This window comes from Nannobrachium achirus (genome assembly GCF_963921795.1).
Source record: "Nannobrachium achirus genome assembly, chromosome: 22".
NCBI lineage: Eukaryota > Metazoa > Chordata > Actinopteri > Myctophiformes > Myctophidae > Nannobrachium > Nannobrachium achirus.
In genome coordinates this window covers 9,101,754-9,120,928 of record NC_137829.1, presented here as the reverse complement: position 1 = coordinate 9,120,928, position 19,175 = coordinate 9,101,754, and the positions used below count along the sequence as shown (strand labels likewise).

The window sequence follows — 19,175 nt, the reverse complement described above, 5'->3', positions numbered from 1 at the left end:
ATATACAATCAGTGAGAATCACACAGACACAATTTATCTAGAATGACCAGACATGCCTTAAGCATAATCTATACTTTATTTGTTTTTTCAGTTGAAAATCAGATTTTCATCATGTGACCAGCTCGTTCAACTGAATTAAGTTTAACTCAGTTTACTTTCACAGAGCGCCGTGATCATTCAACAAAGTATACATTCGCTTATAGATCTTGAGCGAACCAAAGCCTCAGATTTGCGACCGTTCTAAATGTCAAAACAAAGCAATCCCTTCTGTCAGGACGCACATTGTGTGTCAATAGTTCAGAGCAGCCTTTTCTACTAATACTCCCATCTGGAGCCAGTTCTACATTGGATGATCAACTCACCCGCTTCGACTGCTCTCTTCGCATTCAATCCGACTTTTTCACCATTTCTCAGACGTTTGAATGCAGAGAGTATGCACTGGGTATCCACGGAGGAGTATCCACGGTATCCTGTTCTCCGTGCACTTTGAAGTACGCATGCGCCGATATCTCTCGCCTTGAATATTATTCCCCTCAGGGGAATCGAACCCAAACTGTGGGATTGTTGCATCCGTGCTCTACTGACTGAGCTAATGAACGGATGATGTGACTCCTTTTTTGTGCATTCATCTTTGACGTGGATAGTGGGGTAGGCGTGGATAGTGAGGGACTGAATATTTACTATTCTGTCCATAACGGCACATAACTCGGTAACGCGGCTGAGTGGGATTGGGCGCCGTTCCCACCGCTCGTCGCGGCAACTCGGCTCGCTAGCGCTCGCCTCGGTGGCGACTCACGGGGGTCATCGGCGCCCAATACCGCGCCTCTGTGGCGTGGAGCGTTACACCGGGGAACAGAGAATATTTGGCATCTGGTTCGAGCCTGGGATTCACCTCAGGTTTTATTTTTGCGCTCCTCTGAGGTTGACCACTAGATGTCGTCATTTTACTACTAATATCTCTGCATTTGGATACTGGATATCCTAGTATCCTGGATACCTTCTGCATTGAAGAGTCTGAAAGCACGTGAATATTTTGCATTAAGTGCGTTGATATCATTCGAAACAGGTGATCAACTACTGTTACCACTGCTGATTCAGACAGTGCCGGTGTCTTACTACAAGCCACGCTATAGACTAGTCCAAAACCACTACACAGAAGCACTGCTACTGTGCTACAAAGAAAACAGCCAAACACATGACGGCTCTCTCCGCTAGACATTGGGTGCTGATGCACACATTCACAGACACAAAGATATGGACATACACAAGTCACTGAGAATACAGATTAATCCCACAGTTAAAAGACATACACCCATGAAATACCAAACAGCAACTCAAAACGCTCTGGACTGGACCCACAAATATGCACAACACGGAAATGCTCGTCTTCAGAGAGGTTTCTGTGAAGTTATCAATTAATAGTGTTCCCCATCTACCTGTTCTCCTGTACCGTATTTTCTAGGCTGTGTGTTCACAGAACTAGCTCTGCTAAATAATTTCACCTAAATGTCGGTGTATTCTTTTTTTTGTGTTGCGTTCAGACTGTTCCATCATAGGTTTGGCCAGACCATTTCTACACTGGCATTGGAGTTCCGAAACTCGGGATTTGGTGTGAATAAGACCAGAATAGTCAAAGGCAACATTTGGTCATCTATATTATAAAAGAAGAAATGTTCTACTTTGGGCAGTTCCTTTGTTTTGACCCTTTGGAATCCTGCCTCTTCAAGTCAACATCAATATCAAATAATATGGCAATGTGTCGGTCAGATCCACCAATCACAATGTCAAGTTAAAAAACAAAGTGTGGCACAACAATGCTAGGGGTCTATGACAGTGTAACCATGACAACAGTGCAACCATATTTTTTGATTTGTAATCTATTGTAGTGGTTGGGCAGATAAGCTTTTTTTCCCTTAATAAGCGAGCCTCTCCTTTTCAGCAGGATGTCAAAGAAAAATAAATATCAGTAAATAATTTTGAACATAATTTTCACACAGGTTTGTGTTGATGGAATTTGGCGAAACAATATACAATAGGTGAGGTCAAGTTTTGAAGGTTTGAGAAATCGAAATGTAAAAAAAAATGTACCGTTAAATTTGGAGTAATGTTCCTCATGGTAATGGTTTACATGGGGATGTGGTGGAATCTATGCAAAACATCATTAGAACTTCTTTTAGAGAACCATTTCGATTTGATGAATGTGCCATTTGTCATTTAAGCTTTAAAAAATCACACTCGTGTGAACTGAGCGGTGGTGTGTGTGTGTGTGTGTGTGTGTGTGTGTGTGTGTGTGTGTGTGTGTGTGCGTGTGCAACAGCGCCCCTCCCTTAACATGTGTGGTCAGAAAAGGTTACTGCAGGCTACAGACAGACAGACACGGAGACAGACAGACCCACACACACGGCCACGTATAGGAGCGTTGTGACCACCGCTCAAAAAGGACCCAGTAAGAGTTCAGTATGCGACAGTAAAACAAAATATATGGCAATCACAGTTTGACAAAACATAAAAACTACTAATCACAGAGAGGGGACCCATTTCTATCAATTAGTAGTCAGTTCTTTGCTGTCCCTCTATCCATGTCCTTATCTCACATCTGACACATACACATTCATCGTTGTGGTTTCAGTGATAGGACTGTTATGGCACTACACAAGCACATTGTGGCCATGCGCAGACAGGTAGACATACACATACAGACATCTCCAGAGGAAACTAAAGCAAAGGTAGCATTCTTTCAAGACTCAATCCCAGGATTCAGGGCTCACAGATGCATGTACACACACGCGCGCGCCCATGTGCATCGACCCCCTACCTTTGTCCATTATGAATGAGGATTGAATTTAATCCATATTCATCCACGCGTTGTACTTCAGCCCTGTTCTACTGGCTTCACGGTGCTACTCTGAGGCACCTGATAGGTCAGCTCCTCGGTGGGAGTGGCCTGTCCAGTGGCACTCTTCGGCGTATCATATGCCGACCTTCCTGGCTGGCCATTGTCCGTCCGTGTGAGCAGGGAAGCTGGGCCACAGCCCATGAAATTAGATACAATGGTTGGCTGGCTCATGGAGCCGTTCCCTGATACGTGGCCACCAATGTCAATCACAATCGGCGTGGCGTATTCAGCTCCAGAGGCAGGAAGGGGTTCCGCATATGCATGGTAGATGTCTGGTGAGATGGGGGCATCGTATAGGTCAGGATCGGTGTATCCTGGGTCGGACGTGTCCTCCGGCTTGAAAGTTGACCTCGCACCAAGGGATGTCACCCCTCCACTCACCAGGGGCTGGGCGTACTCTAAGGACACGGATAAGGGCAGTGTGAGATCATGAATAACACATGGCACACAGTGGAGGCAGAGCGGTTGTTTTAACAGGATCTACCTGCAGGTTCAGCATGTAGTCTAGGGGTGACCCCTCTCCCTCGGAGACGTCCCACCTCACTGCTGCTGTATCGAACAGAGTCATCCCCCTCTCCCATCTTGGAAGGCAACAGCTGCTTCATGCTCTTCCACCAGTCTAAAACAGAAACGAGGTTAATGCAGAGGAGATGCTTGCAATCACACCAGCAGGGTTCCCACACATTTTTACCAATTAATTTCCAAAACGTTTCCAGAATATTTAACCCAATTTCCAGGACTATATAACAATAATTCAGCTCAATAACAAGTCGCTTACTCCTATGGGCAATGCCCAAAGACAGGTAGTGTATGCCAGTGGTTCTCAACCTTTTCAGGCTGTGACCCCCGAAATAATCATATTTTAACTGGGGACACGGCACCCTGACGAGCACTAAGAGTTGAGGAATTTTGTATAACACGTTTCTATTGTGAAAATAGCCGATCTACATGCTCACAACGCCTCGCAAATTTCTGCCTCTAATATTTGACAATTTGGCCAATGTTTAATTTGTCATTTTAGAGGTATTAACAAAATCAATAACCAAAGACCAATGTTTCTCAATCTTTTTTGGCTTGAGTACCCCCTTTCCCTGATTTCTGAATCCATGTACCCCCTTTAACCCGACATCAAAGATTTTCTTATAAAACTGCAATTGAAATATACATAAATGATGATGTGATAACCCCCATTTCAAGAATATAAAATACTAGAAGTTTGCGGCCCTTCGGGCCGCAAAAGTCTAGAGTTCAGGCCGCTGCGCGGCCTTCACCGCCATGTTGCGGCAGTGGGGTGTGTGTAATGGCCAAATATGGGTAATTCTTTTTTTGAGAAAAAAGTTTTTTGAGAAAAAAAAGTTTTTTGAGAAAAAAAAAGTTTTTTGAGAAAAAAAAAGTTTTTTGAAAAAAAAATTTTTTTTGAAAAAAAAAATTGAAAAAAAATTTTTTTGGGGAAAAAAAAATTTTTGGGGAAAAAAAACGCTTACGCACACACACACGCGCGCGCACGCACGCACGCACACACACACACACACACACACACACACACACCCCTCTGTTGTAATTCGATACTCTACTCTGCTCAGCTCCTCTCCCCCCTCCCTCCCCCTCCCTCTGTAACTTGATACCCTGATGATCATTTTGACGTTTCAGCACTGGCCAGAATGTTCAGAATACTATGTCAGGACTGGCTGCTCTGCGTGAGGCGAGATGTTGTTAAATTGAAATAAATACGGTTCAAAGAGTGGCATTTTTAAAATGTGGACAGTTGTAAATTTTCACGTTTGTTCGACGTGGTGGCTATGTTTATGAGAGGTGTTTGTGAGAATATGTAGCTAAACATTCTGGTTTAGGTTTGCCACCAATTGCTCCAGTATAGATGCTTGATATAAATAATAAGTTTTCATGTCAATAACTTCAATATATTCAAACAACTTTAAAACACATCCCAGTTTCTTGGTACCATGTAATTTGGGCAACTCAAGTTTCTCCATGTGTCATCATTAAACATAACAGTACAGGTTTTCCCCCTCCTAATTCAATTTGAGTTAATTCCATAACTATGAACGATATTAGCATAATTTAAACTTCTATTTTTATTTTTTGGGGCATTTTTGAGTATCCCCTGCAGTACCTCCACGTACCCCTAGGGGTACACGTACCCCCATTTGAGAAACACTGCTTGATCAATTCCAAAACTTTTCCAGTACTGGAAAAATATTCTTCTAATTTCAAAATATTTCCAGGAATTTCATGACCGTGGGAACCCTGGTTATACTCGTGCTAAAGCATCCTTGCATGACTCAAACAGACCTGTGCGATCCCAGTGGGGTAGGTCATATGTTCCCTCTGAACTCTTCTTCCTGTGCAGGGACCATAGGAGAGACACAACATTTAAGTCTCGTCTTTCCTCTATAGGAATAAAACACTGCTCCACAGGGGACAATGACAAGAGCTCACCTGTTCCTCCAATGCCAGGCACAGACCACGGTCAAGATGAGAGCAGTCAGAGCCATGACCAACACTGGCACAAGCACCGCAGCCAGTGCAACATCTAATTAGAATGAGAACAGCATGTTAAAGGAGTGCTGAATCACTATTATTCATTATTAGCCTGACTATCAGCCTGTAATTCAGTCTGAAAGCCCTTCCTACTGCAGCCGTTTCTGGAATGGGCGTTGCCAAAGAGGCAGTCTTCGGCAATTGGTTCACCCCCTAATCAATCACAAAGGTAGCAAAGCAGATGACGTCGTCATTAAGCGACCCTTATTCGTGTTGCTATGTGGCTGGCTAACATGTTGCTAACCAAAGAAATCGTCAGAATAGGAGAGCTACTAACTAGTAATCAAACATGGTAAAATATGTCTGCTACTGATGTTTCATAGCGAGATGAGTTGGGCAACGCCATGTTTGTTTTTGTTTGGGAATGTCCAGTCCGGCGATGTTGTTTGACGTCATCGAGTTGAACTATGCCGATTTGCCGTACAGATTTTCAACCGAGAATCAGGGACTGGAGCCAGACTACAGCATTATTGCTGTAGAACCACAAAAGCTTAGCATGCATTGTATATAGTAAACTCCAATGCAGTGACTTAACCATTGCTGGTGTGGGGAGGCATGGTGGTGTTCCTGATGTCAGGGGTGCGAGTTGTGCTTCCATAATGGGGTGGGGTGTGTGTGACCACAGGTGGGCGAGTTGGTCGGGGTTGAGACATCCTCGGCCGCATTATCCCTACAAGGAAATGTAAGCAGAAGAACAATCCATGTAAAAGAATATTTTGGGGGCCCGGGCACCCTAGGCTACAATGCCAGCTATGATACAAAAGAGAACATTTTGAAATCCCTGTTTTTGTTTGTCAGATACAGTTACAACCATATTTGCTCACCCGGAATCTGGCAGCCGAGCAGCTCCAGCTTCAGGGCAATTCTCTGGTGCCATTGGGTCGGATTTATCCTGACAAAGCGGGCCTCAATCGGAGGAATAAAGTTATTCCTGACTTCGTGCAGATAGTTTGTGTTCCCTTGGAAAATCTACCAAGGAAGGAGAACAAACCATTTTAAACTCATGGTAGGTTGGGCGAGTGGGGGTCACCAGACATTGTTCTCAGTGGACTGGGTCCTGTTTCAAACCATGAGCAAATACAATATGAGGCATAAGCGGATTAGTTTTCAGCTAGGCAAGCTAATAACTACTTTGTTTGCCATAACATGCTCTAAGAATCGCTGTAGAGTGCTATATGTAGTGGTAGCTGAAGCCTAACAAGGCAGCCACTAAGTCCATCTCCATCCATTATTAATGCCCCAGCGTCCAGACTTGTCTACCACAGCACTTAACTCAAACCACTGCCATCTGACATCTCCCATTTCCTGCCATAAACATCCCTTAGTCGATACCAGTTACTATGGAAACAATCCAAGAGCAGCCCTCCCCCAAACCCTCTAAAGTGACATTTTTGTCCATTTGCAGTAATTTGGAGACAGAAAAAAAAAGCAAGCCAATGGTGTAACTGTCGAGAGAGCAGCACAATATTGATTTGTCCGGTTGTATTACCTTGTCTTGTGTAGAATCTACCTCCCGGTAAGGATGCCATTCCTGCCCATTGTTACTGGAGAGGACACGATATGCTGACACGTAGTATTGGTGCTCTCTCAGGGTGGAGCCAGTGGTGCTGATGCCTGAGCACATGGAGAGGAAGTTGGACAATGTACAACTGATTGAATGGACCTGTGGAACGTGCAGCTCTAGTAACTTTCAAAAGCTATCAAAACTCTAAGATGTATTTTCTTTGGCACATTTTGCATTTATTATCTTCAAGTCAACTTTAATATAGTAAAAAAGGATAGTGAGTGTTCAACAGTAACACAAAAACACAAAGTGCACGTCATGTGTGTAGTACCTGTGATCCTCTTCTCCCTTTTCAGGTCTATCTGCAGCCATTGGTGCTGGTCGACCTGAGCTGAGGCCCATGGCAGTCCTGCCTTTTTAAGCCGTGCCCCAGATGATGCCCAAGTGTTGCGCCATTCCCACTCGGAGCTAGAAGAAATCTGAGCATCTGCAATGACACCAGACTCTAAGCCCAGTGTTCCAATGCATCCTGAGAGTAGAGAAGGTTCATGCTATCAACACCACTGTAGCGTCATTAAACCAACAAGTCTGTAAATATTTAAAAAGAGATGTCCAACGGATTCAAAAGAATCTCACCGTCCGTCCTGAATGTGAAAAGGCTGTTTGACAAGGTGCCTCTGAGGAGAGAAAACAGAACGACGTGAAGGATTCATGTGCAATCATAGCTACCAAAGATGGCACTAGAGAATGAATGGGGGTGAGAGGCAAGGTGAAAACAACTGATCCACCAAAGGATGGATGAGGCTAGGGTGAAAGCCAAGAAAGGAGTGAGGAGAGGGATAATCTGCTGCAGTGGTTTTAGAGTCTTACCCAGCGGAGGTGACATTGTTAGAAAGAGTGCCCTCATAGTGAGGGATGCCCTTACTGCTGACCACACTGATCCTCCCTCCCACAGTGTTCGACACCACACCTGCATGGATGGCCGCCAAGCACACAGGAGACGACTAGAGAACAGACAGACAGAAAGAGGAAGGGCATAAGAGACATGGGCACACCACACATAGTAGGGCTGTCACAATTATTACATAATTGTCTAGTCACAATTATTTGAGGTAATCGCAATTATTTTGCATAATCGTCATAATCGCTTCCATGTTGAGAAATGTTAATATAGTTTCAAACACTTTAAAACATTTGTGGAAAAAGCAGATCTACAAGCTCACAACGCGTCGCATCAGCTATGTCCACTATCAATGTTCTTGTTTAAGTATAAAGTTGTCAAATATGTCAGTAATTTCTTTGTATATTTAAGTGTGTCATAATTGCCATGTGCAACTTCAAAGCCTAAACGCCAAACAGAATTGTAATTGTCAACGACAAAAACACAATTAAGTCGTTAATGGCACTTATTTGAGTGACAATTAATCGTCACGTAAAATGTCATAATCGTGACAGCCCTAGGCACACATGTTATATGCACCCCCATGTAACCCTTTCCTTTATACAATGCTTTATTAAAATATTAACAGATGGGCGTACAGATGTTTAACAAAACAGAACACGATAATTTTTATGATGAGACGAGGGGGGCGGATTTTTGCCAGCGGAGTGGGACTTTAATGGGAAGTGCCATTTTATGCGACGATCAGAGATCAAAACCCTCAACCTTCATACTGTGGTAGATAAAGGCTGATGAGTCAGAATGATGTCACCCCCCCTGCAGGGGGAATACTGAGTGGCATTGGTAATGATTCACTGCAGGCTGCATTCCAAGTCAAACCCTCCGCTCCATCAACGAGAAAAGGACAAAGCCTGGTTCCATTCCGAGCGCTATAGCTCCTACCCATGAACAGCTGGTGGAGGGAAGTGGGGATGACTTTACTGGAAAAGATGCACGCAGGGTTTTTCACAGCTGACAAGATTGTGGGAAAAAAACCTGGTGACCTACAGTATATGGTAGCGAGCATGCATAAACATGTGCACGCATTCCCTCTCTCCCTCTCACACAGACAAGGCTGCCACAAGCAATGAAGGCTTACCCTTGTGACTGTAAAACGTCCCGTCCCCCCCCTCCCTCCCTCTCTCCCCATGAAAACCCACACCACACATCCAAAGGAGTGCCGTACCAAACCACTAACACAAACATCAAGCACAGCTCCAAACCACCGCACCCTGCCTCTATGAGAGGACACCAGACACACACACAACGTGATTTACACACATCCAAAGCCATGCATGATAAGCTGGATGTGGGAATGACAGTAGGAAAAGCTCAAGCGGGGCAGATCGAAACAGAAACGTTGAACTGCAGGGCGTGGGTGGGGTGCGCGCTGACCTCTGTCCGCTATATTGGCTCATGCGTACACTCGATCGTTCCTCCAGTTGCCATTAGGTCACAGTGTGATGAAGAAATTGGAAGACAAGTCATTGTTTTGTTGTTTTTGTTATGTTTTGTTGCCATTTATTCAGTAATAGCACATACAATAACATACATGCACACAAGGATGCACGTGCACACCCGCGCACACTGCATTTTTCATCTTAAGTCACATTCCCAGCGCTTTCTGCACTCTCTCACAAAATCACACACTTGCATGCTGCTCCGTTCAGCACCCTCTTGCAGCTGGACTGGATTAGAGAGGACCATTTCTTCGGCCAAACAATTAGCTCACCTCCCCCACACCTCCTGACCCTGCCCCTCCCCTGCGCCTCTGGGGCACCTCTCCCCTAAAACACGCCCCCCCCCCCCCCCTTCCACTCCTCCCATCACACTCCCACATCCCCTCTCCCTCATCCACCCTCTGTAGACCCAGAGCTCTGAGCATGAGGTCATCAGCGAGAGACTCGGCGCCCATGACCTCACACACAGCGGGGGCGCTCTTAGGTCATCAGTCCGGGACATGCATACCGCGGAAAGAGGCCATGTTTACACAGAGCTTAATGAGTGAAGGAGAGAAAAGAGACACAGGGCTCCGTGTTAAATATAAGGTACAGATACCATTGGCTGTATAGGCCGGTTTCCTTAGCAAAGGAGGTACAAAGGAGGGAAATGGGGTTGGTGGCGGGAGGGGGGTGGAACAACCCCATGACAAATGAGAAGGAGACGGAAGAGTGCTTGGCTTGGGCATGATGAGCCGAGATAAGGAGGGGCACTGTGGGCAACGTGATTCACCTGGGAATGTGGCGCTGAAGACAAGGACAACCACAGGCATGATGCATTATTGCGCCACATTACGTCTTTCATGTACTCACTTCTCTATAACCATTGGGTATGGTTCCGGAAATCTCCCCGAATGACATCAAGCAGCCCGCCGGACAGTATTTACTGAAAGACAACGAAACACATTACATTATGTTATATTATTAGGACAATAACATCAACGTACTGTGTGCAGATGCACACACAGAAAACCATTTACCTGAACTCTGCCTCTGTGAAATCAATGCCTTTATCTAGGCAGGTGATCAGATCTGCAAAGAAGCAAACAAGTTTGTGTCAGCAAAGTATTTTTGTCCGCCTCTACCTTGGTTTATCAACTTCTGTACGACCAATTACCAGAAATCTCCTCCTGTGTCCAACCTTCTTTAGTTCTGCTTATAACATTTGACTGCATTTTTCCCCCTATTTTTTCCGAATGTCTGAAAGTGCAGACCGAATTAGAGTGCAGTAAACCAAAACCCACCATTCTAGAATGTGTCATCAAGATTGTCCATAACGTATTCCCACATTGTTATTTTATAAGTAACTTCTTAGGAGAGTAATTTCCCCCCCACACACTTGCAGTTCTTACCATACTGAATTGGTGAGGGTTTGCTATTGAGAAGGGTGCTTCCTTCAATGATGAACGGGATGGTGTGGGTTGTTGGAAACTCTAACCAACGGTGGCCGTCACCCTTTGTTGTGTCTCTACAACAATCATCATCAGGCCAACTCACCCGGCTAGCCAACTGATGAGTCAAAACCGCGAGTGACCCCCCCCCCCCCCCCCACTCCCCCCCAAGGAACCACAAGTCACCATGGTAACGGCAGTGATTTACTTAGCTGTGCAAACTGTCAGCCCACGCTCATCCTTGTTCACGAAGGCAACAACAAGAAAATACACGTACGCCTCCCAGCTCTGATAGAAAAACGGATCACTCCCACTCATTGATCTACGCCAGAGTGGTTTTCAAACGTTTTGTGCCCAAGGCACATCAATGGGCAAGTCAAAAGCTCAAGGCTCACCTGTTTTAATACTAGCAAGAATAGATGATCTATAAGCTCTGCTATTTTCTGTTTGTGAAAAAGAAAATTACATTAAAATTAAAAACCGTTATAGGGAAATATTGTTGGTTCAAAGTGGTTAGAAAATATATTTTCTTTAAGGTACAGAATTTGCATCTATTTTGGGAAATGAGTGCCCACTGGAAAAATAGAACAGCGGCGTATCGGCACGGCAGGCGAGGCGGCAGACCCGCGGCTGCGCGCGTCTGACACCACCGGTGTGGGTTAGTTCATTGAAAATAATGGGGCCGTATGTTTTGACGCGCCGCTTCCGCGCCGCCTCCGCGTCCAGTGTGTGTTCCCCTTAACTCTGAGGTCAACAGGGTGTAACCCTTAAAGGTCCAGTCGTTACATTTGTACACTCTCAGAGTAAAGTGCAGGACACGTTCATGGAAATAGCACACCACATATCCATTTCCATCTAGGCTCATATGTCAGTGGTCCTCAACATTGGGTTCAGGGTACCCTCAGCGGTCCTTGAAGGTGTTCCTTGAACGTGTTCCCAACTAAAAATGATTCATAGTTAGACCAAATGGACCCTAGCAGGTCGTAATTGTACAAGTGTGTACAAATAAGACCCCTGGGACTCCATTTGAACACACTCTTTGTAAACATTTTACAGTGTAGACTGCGGTCCAAGGAAAATAAAGAAGAAGAAAAACACCCAGTGTAAAGTGAGTGCTGCTATTTATCAGTTAATTTCATTAGGCGTCCAGCGAAGCTTGGCCAATGTGACCCTGGGTGTACAAACAGACACCAATTGACCAATCGCAGTTAGACAGACGTGGGACAAACAGACAAAGCCAAAAGTAGGAGCGGTTAGCACCGCTCAAAGAAATCAATTTGCACATCAAACTGGTGGTCCTAAGTAAAAAGGTAGAGAGACACTGTCAGGTAGAGAGACACTGTCATATATAATCACTTTCAGTGTCACAATGAGCTCCAATCTCATGGGAGAAAGACATCTGGACTGTCTAAACCACCCCCCAACTGTCTTCTTATTTCCCTCACGTCTCAATCAATATCTACCCCCTCTCTCTCTCTCTTCTATCATTTTGTCATCTTCCTTCCTGCTCATCTTATCCCTTTCTGGTCTGTCTGACGCTCCCTCCATAACCACACACAGCACAGACAGAACTCTGATGTGCATATTGGGAGCTGGATTCAAATTACACACATGCACGCACGCATGAACACACACACACACACACACACACCCCTACTTTTATATGAGTCACTCGTCATGTATACACAAAAGACTTTAAGAGTGTGAATCTGATGAAACACAGAAACGGAAACATTGGTGAACAGGGACCAGGGCAGCTTCTGAACAGCTACAGTACAAGTACATCCTGTGGTTCACACTTTCTTCTTCTCAGTCACATCACTGTCCAGGAGTATGTTATTTTCTTTCACTTTCTCCAAGCAGTGAACGGTATGATCCACACTAACATGATGACCCTGTGCACTGCGGTTGGAATGCCAGACATTTGGCTGTTCAGGATGTACCATTCACTACAGAGTACCTCCTTATCTGTGTGTGTGTGTGTGTGTGTGTGTGTGTGTGTGTGTGTGTGTGTGTGTGTGTGTGTGTGTGCGCGTGCACGTGCGTACAATTACAACTAACCAGGTAAGCAAACACTACAATGTTACAATAACCTCAACCCCACAATTTCATTTTTAGAGCACTGTAAACTCCTCAGTGTTCATTTAACGCTTGGGTGTACAAAACAGTGGGCCTAACAGGTCTTGGATGTAGGGTTTAACACAGAGGATGTTGCTGTGCGCCATTGCCGCTAAAGTGTCAAATGAGGCCATCACTATATTTACTCACTCCCTCTAGGCGGCGGCACCACAGACAGTCTAATTTTCAGTCCAAGGACCCCTTAGTTGATAGAGAGATGAAGCAGGGACCCCCACAACCTTTTAGTAGATTCCATATAGTTTCATCGTTTGACAGCACAATCATCAGTGTATTTTGGGATTCATGTAAATTTGTGTTTTCAGATATTGAACCACCGTCAAGTCAATACTTAATAGACTTCACCTATCACTCTGTACTTAGTGTGCTATTTTTTCCCCTCTAAACCTCTTTGCCAAAAATAGCCAATCTACAAGCTCACAACGCCTCGCGCTGAGCTTGTAGATCTGCTATTTTTGGCTAAAGTTCTCAGAATATGGACGTTAGGGTTCAAGTGGTTAATATAAAAAAGGAGTAGAAAAGGTTTCTATCACACAAAGATTTGGAGGACCCCCTGTATTAACTCTGAGGACCACCTAAGGGTCCGGGCCCCCTGTTGAAGACCCCTGGTCTAATGGACAAACAGGGGAAAAGACTCCTTGTTTTCTATCCTTTTGCCAATAATCTACCACATGGACATATATGGCTTTATCAACATGTGACACATAGGAATGAACACACACACACACACACACACACACACACACACACACACACACACACACACACACACACACACACACACACACACACACACACACACACACACACACACACACACAATTACCTCATCTCACCACACTCACACATTTCTGAATATGGACACAGAGCTGTGACAGAGAAATCTAAGTAGGCATTCAGACATTTTGACACACACAACACAGCACATTACAGGTCCATTTGTGTCCATTTTTACACTTGCAGAGTTAATAATGAACACAAGATTGTATGGTGTCCACAACAATACTATTATTCCATACAGTAAAAAGCCATGGGCAAAGGGAGGAGGTATAGACAGAACTGTAATGAGACTCACATGAAACTCCTGCTTACTGCATTTCACACAACACACACGCCAAGGCAACTCTTAACAGTCTGGCCAAAATAGAAATATGACCAAATTCAACCCCAAGATGACTCGCCAAATGTCGACCAATATGTAGTAGTATAGTAAGATGGTCAACGAATGACATACAGCAGGGGTCTTCAACAGGGGGTCCGGGACCCCTAGGGGGTCCTCAGAGTTACTATAGGGGGCCTCCAAATCTTTGTGTGCTAGAAACGTTTTTCTCCATTTGTATATTAACCATGTGAACCCTAGTGTCCTTATTCTGAGAACTTTAGCCAAAAATAGCAGTTCGGCAAAGAGGTTTGATGTAGAGGGGGAAAAGAGCAGACCCAGTACATAGTAAAAGTTCAAGTTTATTAGGTAGTGACGTCTCAAGTGGTTAAATATCTGAAAACACAAATGGATATGAATCCAAAATACACTGATGATCGTGCTATAAAAAAATGAAACTATGAAAAGGTTGTGGGGGTCACTGCTTCATCTCTCTCTCTCTCTCAACTAAGGGGTCCTTGGCCTGAAAACGTTGAAGACCCCTGACATACAGTATAGCCATAGAGTGAACAGGACATGGTGGGTCTGGTACCTGTGTGCTCTGTGGTGGAGTAGGACAGGTAGAAGCCTCGTCCAGTGCGATGGGTTCCACTCATGAACTGAACCGTGACCTGGTTCCCTGTGGACTCGATCAGCACGCCCACATTTAGATCCAAACCACAGTACTTCACTGCTCCACAGATCCGTCCACAGGAGGATGACATAAGAAAGACAGGCGTTTCTGGTTAGAGTTAGATGAGGATATACGTGTGAAAGTTATACCAGAAGTCAATCTTGGTATTGAATATTTTGTAACTGACATATATACATAATATAGTGTACATACAAATGGGTGAAGAAATTAAAGGAACAACCTGAATATATCAGAGTGGAGAAACCTAACAAATACAGGTGCATCCATACAGGTGTACTGCATTCATCATCCAAGCTCAACTGACTGTCTGTGTTTTAAAGATTTGTTTTTAGGGGCTTTTATGCCTTTACAGACAGGACAGCAGACTGACAGGAAATGGGGGGAGAGACGGGGAGTGACACACGGCAAAGGCTGTCCGGGTCGGGAATCGAACCGTTGACGCCGCCACGCCCATGCGGCAATGCCCAAACGGTAAACGCCTGGGCCAGTAGGCCAGTGGGTGCCCCGACTAGTTTGTGTTTTAATAGGAAGTGTGACATGACATCTGCATTTTGCTCTATGGGAAAGACTTCAGTAACTATGGTCAGACATAGTGGTGGAAAGCACACATTTCATGATCATGATGCTTGTGCATTTGTGTGATATGCAAGGAAAAATAGAAAAGCAACTCTTTCTCAGGTGACTGTGAATGTCAGTCACATTGTCAGACTCAAGTCCCTCATTACAAAGATGAATGCACATTTGAGAGTTAAGTGGTGCAAAAAACAGTGGTGCAAAAACCATAGCCACTGGTCTACAGAGATGTGGAAAAAAGGTGTGATATGAATATTGAATAATGTTGTTTAGTCTATGTCTTTGGTTGTATGCAATTTAACTGTAGTCTGGGTTGGTTATGTTTTAATTTAAATTTTGAAAAGAAAAAGAAGCAGCAGCAGGCAGCAGCATGTGGACTTCTGTTGACTGTAAAAAGAATCTTTGGAATATGTACTGTCTATCATATATTTTGGTGCGCTGGTACAGGGGCTGCACCGCGACTCAGCGTGTCACGTATGCGAATACATGACTGCTGTGTCGTAAGACAAATTTCAGTGTGAACTGACAATAAAGTACTATATCATATCATATCATATCATATCATATCAAATACTGTATATTGAACCAGATGAATCATAGTTCAGCATATTCTCCACAAGTGGCCAAGTACATGTGTGGTGTACGTCAGACCTAAACAAATGTGTGTTTTCATCTCTCCAGTATAGTTACAGATATGTGCCATGGTACACTGAGGCTGGCCCTGGCCCAACACCTTACTACGGTACTTTTTTTGTGTGTTTTTTGTTTTTTTGTAATCTACCATATTTTCCAAAAGAAAACATCTCTAACTTTTTTGTTTAGTTTCTTCATTTAGTGGAAGGAACCCTTGGTATAAGTACCAAAGTCCTGACATCACTCGTTCATCCACTCCCTGGGTTTGCGGAAGTAATTCCTCTATGGAGAATAACATTGTGTCATCTTAAAATTATCTCATATAAGAATTGTGGTCCAAAAATAAACAATCTGTCCCGGCGGTATTGTCAGGGAGGTGGCTCTGTATTGTTTATGATAGTCAGTCACTCATATTTCTGGAGAAAATGTAACTAATTCGGCTTTCTGACCGTCAGCTGATTCTTCATATCCATATGAGTCAAACTGCCGGGATAATTTGTTTATGTTTGTAACACAGTATCTTATTTGATGCGATATTAGGCCTAACCTATAGAATAGGGCTAAATCAGAAATTAGCCTACAAAACAAATATGTTGCTACATACTGTACATGTACTGTAAGCCCCTCCCAAACAGCAAAATGTGTTCCCGGCCTGAATGGGTTAAACAAGTCTATGGGAATTCCTAGGTAGGATGACCTAGGTAGGATGCGTAAATGACGTCAGACTTCGGTGCTGCTCTATACACCTTGACACCTGTGAGTGACTAGTCCAACTGCATTCTGCATTGACTGTCTCTCGCTCTTTCTCACCAATCTCACTGCGCTGGGGTCCGATGCCATTGTAAAGGCGGAGGTAGTTGACCTGACAGTTGTGGTCCTCTATGTCCAACTCGGCGAAGTGGAAATGGATCCTGCTACCCTGTGGCACGGTAATCTCCCACTCACACACCGTATGGTTGGGATACGTCCCTGGGTAACCCAGAGAGGACAGAGTCCCACTGGTGGGGCCCAGTACAGTGGGGCCACAGCCATCACCTGGAAGATGCATTTACACGTACACACACACACACACACACACACACACACACACACACACACACACACACACACAGTGGAATAATGGGTTCCTTGGGGGCAATGGAGGAGATGCAACTGTAGAATAGAGGTGCACTATGATAAATGAGTCCAGTCCTAGAGCCCAGAGGCTATTTATGATAGAAGTTACAAACTAAACCCACTCCCAAATCCAATTACTTCACCTGTTGTTTCACTTTAAAGTTGTGATATGAAGAACGATCACAATGTCAATCACAATGCAATTCAAGCGATAAAACAAACTGCATGAGAGTGAGTCTGTCTATATTTGTTGTTGTCAACGACAGTGTCAGTGAACACAACAGTGGTGTCATGGTGCTAAGTGGATCCTTGGTCTGTGTGCTGTTACATAACTGTCTCTACATGGACGTTAACCAGATGAACTGGACAAAAACAAAAGCTGCTTCCCTGTCCCTGACTCACAACTGTTACTGAACAACTGCATGGCATTCCACGGGGTTTTGTGAAGACATCACCCTGCCCAAAACATTTTACAAGCAGGCTTAACCTTATCCATATAGCCATCATGTACTGGACGTTACAACAATGTTATTGATAATCATGACAATACCAATGAATACACCCTCTTGTGTATTGTCATACTACTCCCGCCGCAACACCTCCCCCTCACGTATCTTTGAACTACCTGAATATGCTGTTAAAACACATTCGAGCACTCTTTGGTCTCAACAGAATATAAATAAACATGACTGCTCAGTTTAAGAAAGAAAGCTGGATTACAGGCAGCGCCGTGTTTCTTTCTTCCACACAGATTCGGGGTCGGCTGGAACGTGCAAACAGAGCCATGTAAGGTAGGCTGTTAACTTTGATCCACTGTGCGTGATAATAACACAAAATACAACAACACAATGTATTCGATCATTACAAACACGCCCCGACTGTTAAAGTACATGTCAACACTGTTGATTGGAAACCAACAGTGGTGTAAAGTAACTAAGTACATTTACTTAAGTACTGTACTCAAGTGCAATTGAGGTATTTGTACTTTACTTGAGTATTTCCAATTTCCATTACTTTTACTTCTATACTCCTCTACATCTCGGATCCAAATATTGTACTTTTACTCCACTACAATTATTTGAAAACTTTAGTTACTATAGTTACTTTGTAGATTTTGATTATTATTACAAAACATACATTAACTACTTATATACTAACCTACCCGGTGTATAGCTATATTAACCTGTCCTAATAGGCTATACATTTTAGCCATTTGAAAATAGCAGATCTACAAGCTCACAACGCGTCACCACGCGAATAGATTCTTAGTAATACATTTGAAAACATGAAATGGGACATTCTACATAAATGAGTACTTCATGCCAATGCTTTTGTAGGCTACTTTTACTCAAGTATATTTTTGAATACAGGACTTCTACTTTTTAACAAGAGTATTTCTACATTTGTAGTATTGATATTTTTTACTTAAAGAACGTGAGTTTTTATTTTTCCTCCACTGCCAACAGTTAAAAGCAGTTAAAAGTGCATGTCAACACTGTTGACTGTTGAGTGTAAACCACCAACCTTTCTGCGTCCGAGCGCTTCTGGTGTGCTGCAGAACGATGAGAACAGACAGGAGGAGAACCCCGGCCCCTGTCGGTCCCCTGCCCACCATTACCGCTCTGCCCATAGCAGCCTGCAGTCCGAATGCATACTGCGAACTCCACACCGGGCGGCTGCACCGCGTTTATTCACAAAGCAGGGAAAAAACACACACCGACGGACGGACCGTAAACTATCCCGACAGTTCCGAGTCCTCTCTACGTGGCTCCCCCCGGCCGTTCGCCTCTCCCTGATCGTTGCTGCGGAACTATTCTGTGCTACGTTCTATTCTATTCCCCACATTTCACACTATCGAAGAAGCAGCAACTGCTGGCTGCGTTACACACACACATACACACACACACACGCATACACACACACACGCACACACACAAAACGTAACGCACACACAAACACACACACATCCAATCTGTGGAACGACTTCCTCCACTTCCGCTCCTCCTCCCACTCGGCAGTGGTGGAAAAGGTACTCACGTTTTTTACTTGAGTAAAAAAGTATCAATGCTGCTGCAGCGTAGATTCGTCCCGAGATTCGTAGAAGTATTGTCCGGAATTCAAAATTGACTTGAGTA

General features: G+C 44.2%; 1 protein-coding gene across 2 annotated transcripts; it reads right to left on the bottom strand.

The window, feature by feature from the left end:
* Nucleotides 1–32: 32 nt before the first annotated feature.
* Nucleotides 33–18,935, bottom strand: dcbld2 (discoidin, CUB and LCCL domain containing 2). Of its 2 annotated transcripts, XR_013963247.1 has the most exons (16): nucleotides 18,565–18,935; nucleotides 16,735–16,959; nucleotides 14,617–14,754; nucleotides 10,379–10,430; nucleotides 10,212–10,284; nucleotides 7,830–7,963; nucleotides 7,596–7,636; nucleotides 7,291–7,488; nucleotides 6,945–7,069; nucleotides 6,280–6,424; nucleotides 5,991–6,125; nucleotides 5,354–5,447; nucleotides 5,207–5,256; nucleotides 3,381–3,515; nucleotides 2,430–3,294; nucleotides 2,206–2,219 (listed from the first exon to the last, which is right to left on the bottom strand). XR_013963247.1 is itself a non-coding variant. In XM_080753186.1 (15 exons), exons 1-15 carry the CDS (start codon nucleotides 18,668–18,670, stop codon nucleotides 2,873–2,875), a joined length of 2,073 nt encoding a protein of 690 aa, XP_080609312.1. In that variant the 5' UTR covers nucleotides 18,671–18,935; the 3' UTR covers nucleotides 33–2,872. The 2 variants fall into 2 exon arrangements, 1 of the variants encoding a protein (XP_080609312.1); XM_080753186.1 differs by having other exon boundaries at nucleotides 33–3,294.
* Nucleotides 18,936–19,175: the final 240 nt, after the last annotated feature.